Genomic DNA, 8,465 nt, shown 5'->3' on the forward strand with positions numbered 1-8,465 from the left:
TTCGTATGTAGCGATGCACCGGTGTTCGAATCCCGCAGGCGGGTACAAATTTTTCTGATGAAATACGTACTCAACAAATGTTCACGATTGACTTCCACGGTGAAGGAATAACATCGTGCAATAAAAATCAAACCAGCAAAAATTATAATTTGCGTAATTACCGGCGGTAGGACCTCCTGTGAGTCCGCACGGGTGGGTACCACCGCCCCGCCTATTTCTGCCATGAAGCAGTAATGCGTTTCGGTTTGAAGGGCGGGACAGCCGTTGTAACTATACTGAGACCCTAGAACTTATATCTCAAGGTGGGTGGCGCGTTTACGTTGTGGATGCTTATGGGCTCCAGTAACCACTTAACACTAGGTGGGCTGTGAGCTCGTCCACCCATCTAAGCAATAAAAAAAAACTGCGTACTCTTTGTTACCACTGCGTACTCTTTGTTACCACTTCGTACTCTTTGTTACCACTTCGTACTCTTTGTTACCAAATACCACCTGATGTTGAAGCAATATAAACATGGTTTTTACTCTTCAGATGCAGAATGGACGAGCTGGCAAACAGCCAGTGACACACGGCCGCCAAGGATGGCGAACTCGATCAGGAATCTAAAGGTTGAAAATTGGCTGCAGCAGAGTGAGGGGGGCGGTATTAGTTTTCGTAAACAGAGCGGTGTTGTTACTTCGAACGCTTTGAAGAACTCTTTGCTAATAATTTATATTTTTTCACGAGACCCCTGTTGTGAAACTTAAGTTGCATATGCGTAATCTATATATCTATATATATAAAAATGAATTGCTGTTCGTTAGTCTCGCTGAAATTCGAGAACGGCTGAACCAATGGTTAATTTTGGTCTTGAATTATTTGTGGAAGTCCAGAGAAGGTTTAAAAGGTAGATAAATATGAAAATGCTCAGAATTAAATAAAAATAACAATTTTGTTTTCCATTTGATGTGTCCCCCGTCGGACGGATTCCTTTTGTTTGTTTTAAGTTTATTTTATACAAAAGTTTAGATCTTTTATTTATCGATTGATGCACTAGCCAAATCGGTTCAGCCGTTCTCGAGTTTTAACGAGTCTAACGAAAAGCAATTCATTTTCATATATAGAGATTATCTTCATTATGGAGGGTAGAGGTAAGGAGCGCCATCTTGTATAGGGGACAAGTTGTAATAGTATCCACGTGTAAAAGCAAGTTATTGTTGGAAGACTCACCGAAATAGCGCTAGTGTAGGAAGTGGAAATTATATGAATATAGCAGCTATAAAGCGCCCTTCATGCGGCCAATGATCGGAGGCGCTGGCGGGACATCACAAGGAGTAAAATCATGTCGAATTATAATGGTCACGACCCTCAGCAGTGAGGAAACGACGCGAGGAGGAGCAGCTATAAACAGAGTGAAGTGTGCTAGTTTACTGGTGGTAGGACCTCTCGTGAGTCCGCGCGGGTAGGTACCACCGCCCCGCCTATTTCTGCCGTGAAGCAGTAATGCGTTTCGGTTTGAAGGGTGGGGCAGCCGTTGTAACTATACTTGAGACCTTAGAACTTATATTTCAAGATGGGTAGCGCATTTACATCGTATATGTCTATGGGCTCCAGTAACCATTTAACACCAGGTGACCTGTGAGCTCGTCCACTCGTCTAAGCAATAAAAAAAAAAATTAAGGCGCTCTATTTAAAAGCCCTCCACTTGCTACAGTGGCGCCATCTTAATTGGTCCCTTTCAGCGGAAACTTTTTAATACACTGAACTGGTTCTCCTTACGTCTACCCTCCTTAATCCTTATGAGCATGAATTAACTAATAAATTATTAAAATATGATTAAACTCTAGATGCTTCTTTCAAGACAAACTGTGCAAAAACCTTTTCTATATTCAATTTAAAAAGTTGATCAATATTTTAGTAACGTTTTGTGGGTATTTTTATATTCACAAGCTGTTAGGCCACAGTGTAAACTAATTGGCGTGAGTACATAAATCGATTTGTAATTAGATATTAATTAATTAAAAAAAAAACAAAATGAACTGATTGTTAGATCGTACGTTAATGTCGGCGTTTTACCGGTGAGCGTGTTGCTCATTTTGTGGTAAGTGACCAACGATATGTATGTAGAAATGTGTATAGATATGGATGGAGGTCCAAATAAGAATTTCGATGTCCCCAATGAACACTGCTCTAACTCAAAATTTTGAAATTTTCGTTTTTCACGCAAATCGCTTCACCATTTTAAAAGTATTACAAATTCATTATTAATGGGGTTCGAAGCAACAGTAAATCAGCTAGTTACACAAGAAAAAACCATAAATATATCTGCAATAATAAAGATTTTATCAACTTTTTTCGTTTAAGCGCTCCTCCTGTAAACCTACGAATTTGGAGATAGAGTAGTGTTCATTGGAGGCATCGATTTGCGCAGTTGAATTTGCTAAACTTATGACTATATGTGTGTCAATAGAAGACGCGGGTTGAGCTTAGTTCAGAGAAACTGTCCTCCGGTCGTCTCGTTGCCTCTCAGACGTCAGAGAATACCTTACATACTGTTGGTCATTTGCCCTGTGGAAGTTTTATCATCCAAATGAACCTCATGGAATGAATCAATTAATTATAGTAATATTTGTTATAGTTAATTTAATAAAAGTAACTTGCCGTAGCGTGATGTTTTATTGCATTTTTTGTAACCGGTCCCCCTGTGTCTGATCTGCCCCCCTCCAAATCGTCCCCTGGGTGTGATAAGGCAATTAGAGAATTCCCCCAAGGGCCCAAGTATCATAAAAGCGTACTGCGATCGCCAATTGGTATTTATGGCAGGACGAACTGTAAGCTCGCATCAGTAGATACACGTCATTACGGATCCTCCCGATCCATTAACGGTGCTTTTAGGTACCTTAGGGCTTATAGACACAGCCCACTAATTTTCTCGCCGGATCTTCTCAGTGGATCGCGTTTCCGATCCGGTGGTAGATTCTACGAAGCACTGCTCTTGATTGGGCCAGTGTTGACATCACTCCGGCTTGAGCCCCGTGAGCTCACTTACTAGTTAAGGTTACGCTGAAATAGCCTCTTAAGGCTATCAACTTAGGCAGGGAAAAAAAAAAAAGTAGGTAACAGCGATTTTTTTTATTTTTTTTATTGTCCTTGTAGGCAGAGGACCATACGGCCCACATGATGGTGAGTGGTTACCGTCGCCCATGGACTTCAGCAATGCCAGGGGCAGAGCCAAGCCGCTGCCTACAGCTTGCTTGTGCCATGATACAGCGTGGGGCAGCTATTTATTTATTGCTTAGATGGGGGACGGACTTACTTGTATATGATTTTAAATGGTTATCGGAGCTCATACACGATAAGCCATAAATATTGCTACTCAATGAATTCGTTTCCGTCCTATAGAGCGACGACTAGCTGTACAGTATAATTGTGATGCCGACCTCAAGCCTCAAGGTTTGAGGCGGGTAGTCATATTGAGTCATGTCTCTGTGCCTCGGTATCTACAGAAGCCGCGAGGTCGTTCTATCCATGGCTACAGTAAATATCTGCTTAATATGTATTTACGGCTTACTTAAATTTCACTTAACTACAAATGACGTCACTTGTAATGATGCTAGGAATAGAACTGTGCGCGTTGACTAACGCTAAATACGAAAGCACTTTTGAAGGTGCTTACATAATAATACACGCGTCAGTTTTTTTTCCTACTTGAGCTGATAGCCTTGAGAGGCTATTTCAGAGTAACCTTAACTAGTAGGTGAGCTCACGGGGCTCAAGCCGGACGACGTTGCTAATCGTGTTAGCAAAAGCCGTGCTTCGCAGAATCTACCACCGGATCGGAAACACGACCCACTGAGTAGATCCGGCGAGAAACTCAGTGGGCTGTGTCTGAGGGTTAATTTACTCGTCGAGCCCTTCGTCGCAAGCGACGGGTTCGACGAGAACAATGACCGGTGCTTGCGGTACCTAAAAGCACCGTTATTGGATCGGGAGGATCCGAAATGACGTGTTTGGGGCGACGTCGACTGCTTTCCATTATGTCCGCAGGATCGTGGATGTATTTACCGGCGTCCACGATGAGAAGGTTCTCGTGTCATGCCACTTTATCGAAGTGGATGCGTCAGGAATATCAGAGTATTATTTTAAAACTGAAGTTCTTGGCAGGATATCAAAAGATACCGGGTAAAGATATGGTCTTAAGTACACCAGTAAAGTTTGGTATATGTCAATTCATTTTATTGTCACTTCTCCATTCAACATTTCATAATCTAGCCACTGGCGGCTGATGCTGAAGCCACTCCCCTTGACACGTGCGAGCGGCCGCTTGCGTAAGTTCTACCACCCTGGTGTTGAGACAGGGCGGATGCAGCAACATCCTCGCCGGCTCCGCCCGCGGTGGCTATGCTGCTGACGATGGGCAGCGGCTCCGTCTGGACCACAGCTAGGAACGCGACGAAGCAAAGGAGGAGCTGAAAGAGATTGGCGCTTGAATTAATCGTTCTAGAGGATTTTAAATAGTTTCCCAAACTTCTTTTGTTTATTGCTTAGGTGGGTAGAAGTGTTCACGGCCCGCCTGGTGTTAAGTGGTTACCGGAGTCCATAGACATTTACAACGTAAATGCCGCCACCCACCTAGAGACAAGAGTTTTAAGATGTTTTACAGTACAACGGCTGCCCCACCCTTTAACCCGATTACTGCTTTACGGCAGCAATAGGCGGGGCGGTGGTACCTACCCGTGGGGACTCACAAGAGGTCCTACCACCAGTATTACCCACTTCTAATCCACTATTCCCAAATTATAATGTTAATTTATGTTAATAAGATCTTGTTAGCGGGCTAGAGTAGCAACAGCAGATATCTTCTCTGGGGCGTCGTAAATAGTATCGGTAAAGAATACGCACCAGCATTCTGCAACAGAAGTCTGACTGTATTTAGATACATTTTAATGTACATTTGCTCGCGTTACTGTCGACAATATACTTAGGGAATTTCTTTTTTGCTCCATCCAACTCTATAACTCTTTCTCTACCCCTGACAACGCGCATCTAATTACGTTGAGTACCTACTTATATAGTGAAAACGTGACCGCGTAACAAATAAACAAATTACTATACTGACATTATAATTCTATATATTAATACGTGAAGCAAAAACTTTGTATCCCTTTTTACGAAAATTGCGCGAACGGAGGAGTATGAAATTTTCCACACTTATAGAGAATATAGAGAAGGAGTGCACAATGCTAATATTTTTTTTAAATAATTCATAAAAGATACATTAAATCAATAAAGAAAACATTACACACACTACATACCATGTATTTGACGCACACACGCATGTATACTATGTATTGTCAATGGAAGGAAATGCTCGACTTCTGCGAGTGCACCATCTCGCAGAAAGAGGCGGCGGGGCGCGTGAGAGACGCGCAATCCCGCCGCCGTCGAGCGGAGGCCAGGGAGGCAGATCTCGCCCAAGTCCTGGCCCTCTAAGTATTTCGGGTCCCCCTCACATGTCGGTCTGGGGACCGGCGAGGGGGGCCTAAGAAGACGACGTGCAAGCTGCTCTGCACGCGTTTTACGCAAGAGCATCCGGGTGATGGAAGGCCGGCTATCCTCGACCCACGCTGGTTCTGGCCCAGCGGGGTATTCCGTAGGGTAACCCACTCTAACCGGCGCCATCTAGGCGGGCTTCGGACAGTCTGCCGACCGAGAGGGCTGGTGGTCGTGGCGCCGACGACCGCCAGTCCGGCGTCCCGAGGGGGAGGGTGATGGGAGAGATGTGCTCCGCACTAAACGCTTCACTTTCCCCCCTTTGCCTTGTCATGAGTTCTGTCTCATGCGAGGTTTGGACGTTGGTTGTTGAGCGACAGGAGGTTTTAGTCAGTTCGACTCTGACATACCCCGCCCAGTATCCCCAGAAAAGGGCGGAAGTCCGGCGATTTACTCCTGACAAAAAAAAAAAAAAAATTATTGTCAAACTTTTGTTCTTGACTCTGTTGTCAAATTGAGAATATGATTAAATATTGTTTGTCTTTGTTAATATTTTTTATAATGTAGTATAAAATACAATCATAATAGTGTACAAACTTACAATTACAATTAATTATAGTCGAATTTCGACTACTGCGGGACCTCTAGTATTATTTTATTCTATAGTTGTAAGGAACATTGTGTATTTAGCATATTTATCTTGATTAGTCGTGCGCACATGGCCTAAGTTACAAGTCAGATATTTTTGAATTGTTGTTCTTTATTATCTGTCTTTTTTTATCTTGTAATGTGCATTGTTTGCCTAATAAATAAATAAATAAATAAAATGAAATAAAAATCGAGGTATAGAGTACCCGATATTATTGCTCAATCGTGCCAGTCGCTTTGAACACAAGCGAGATATCTAAGAGCTGTAAAATATTAGTACCTTATTAGGGTTTGTACCTTGGACAATTAGACAAGTATTTAACATAATTCTGGATCTTTCTTTCGTTTCATAAATTCTACAAACATTTCTAAGTTTTTATGACTATGAAGTTAAAATTACTAGCTGACCCGGCAGACTTCGTAGTGCCTCAATCGATAAATATAAGACCTAAAACTATTGTATAAAATAAACTTAAAACAAACAAAAGGAATCCGTCCGACGGGGGACACATCAAAGGAAAAACAAAATTGTTATTTTTATTTAATTCCGTGCATTTTCATATTTATCTACCTTTTAAACCTTCTCTGGACTTCCACAAATGATTCAAGACGAAAATTAGCCAAACCGGTCCAGCCGTTCTCGAGTTTTAGCGAGACTAACGAACAGCAATTCATTTATATATACCTATATAGATTTTATACTTAATATAATTGTAATAGAAAACTTACCACTATGAATTTCATGATGTCTTGAGGGTTCTTACAACTCTGTTATTAATCGAATGAATGACAAACAGCGCTTTTATTCTAAAACGTTATCAATTTTTAGAATGAAATGTACCATTTAAACAAACGATACATATTCAAAAGATGATTAGAAACGAGAAACAGTTTAATTTATAATTTAGTTTTATGATAAGCTAAAATTCATGCAATTAGGAATATGATAGAGAAGTATTTTTGTAGTACAAGAAAATGATTCTACTACAAAAATAGAAAAATACTATTATTCAAGCGCCTCTTTCGTCAAGTGATTAATGTAGATTGGATCCGTGGTTCGTCAGGAACGTCGACCTCCATGACGACATGGACTTAAAGTCCATCAGTAAGTATCTGCAGTCGGCGTCGATGCGCCACTTCGATAAAGCGGCACGACACGAGAACCCTCTCATCGTGGCCGCCGGTAAGTACATTCCCGATCCTGCGGAAAGAATGGAAAGCAGTCGACGTCGCCCCAAACACGTCATTTCGGATCCTCCCGATCCACTAACGGTGCTATTAGGTACCTCAAGCATATAAGCTCTGTCATATTACCACAAACTTACAAATTACTAATGAAATAAAATACGAGAAAGCTGTGGTAGGACCTCTTGTGAGTCCTCACCCCACCTATATCTGCCGTGAAGCAGTAATGCGTTGCGGTTTGAATGGTGGGGTAGTCGTTGTAACTATACTGAGACCTTAGAACTTATATCTCAAGGTGGGTGGCGCATTTACGTTGTAGAATGTCTATGGGCTCCAGTATCCACTTAACACCAGGTGGGCTGTGAGCTCGTCTACCCATCTAAGCAATAAAAAAAATATAAAAAATAAACATATTATCCGACAGGCACACAGGTCTTCTTCTTTAGATGCCGACCCTGGGCGATCCCTTAGCCCTTAGGAGCAGTGTGGTCCAATCTAATTTTTTTGTTTTGTTTATCCTACCTAAGCTGATAACCCTGAGAGGCTATATCAGCGGAACCTTAACTACTTAGTAGGTGAGCTCACGGGGCTCAAGCCTGACGACGTTGCTATCACGAACCCTAACAAGAGCCGTGCTTCGCAGAATCTACCACCGTATCGGAAACGCGACCCACTGAGAAGATCCGGCGAGAAACTCAGTGGGCTGTGTCTGAGGGTTAATTCGCTCGTCGAGCCCTTCGTCGTAAGCGACGAGTTCGACGAAGACGGTGACCGGTGCTTGTGGTAATGACATTACGAGCTGTAATGACGTGTTTTGGGCGACGTCGACTGTTTGTCATTCGGTCTACAGGATTTGGTATGTGATTCCCAGCGGTCACGACAAGAGAATAACCTGAAGGGGTTTCAAGTTGGTGCGGCCTCCGACCGCGTCCGACAATCTCGCTTTAGCGATCGACTTCTTTCAGTCGATCAACTTTGAGCGCGTTAACGCTTTGGGCGACGCCATTCGCGCTGCCTCCACTGCACAACACTTTATCGCCGTTGTGCAAGAATACGCCGACGTATACGCGTCATTAAATACGTACGTCCTCCCCTCACTCCGCCGGTAATCAATGGCGTATATAAGTAGAATAAAGCCCCTATCCGTAACGATAGGATTT

General features: G+C 42.6%; 1 protein-coding gene across 2 annotated transcripts in view; it reads left to right on the forward strand.

The window, feature by feature from the left end:
• LOC114250254 (uncharacterized) overlaps window positions 1-2,644 on the forward strand; it is a 49,147-nt gene extending 46,503 nt beyond the window's left edge. For both annotated transcript variants that reach the window (XM_028184052.2, XM_028184053.2), the window contains one exon: window positions 532-2,644. In XM_028184052.2, the coding sequence (XP_028039853.2) occupies window positions 532-565 (34 nt within the window). In that variant the 3' untranslated portion in view covers window positions 566-2,644. The remainder of the gene's footprint in view (window positions 1-531) is intronic.
• Window positions 2,645-8,465: the final 5,821 nt, after the last annotated feature.

The sequence above is a fragment of the Bombyx mandarina genome, chromosome 02 (genome assembly GCF_030267445.1).
Source record: "Bombyx mandarina strain Sakado chromosome 02, ASM3026744v2".
Lineage (NCBI taxonomy): Eukaryota > Metazoa > Arthropoda > Insecta > Lepidoptera > Bombycidae > Bombyx > Bombyx mandarina.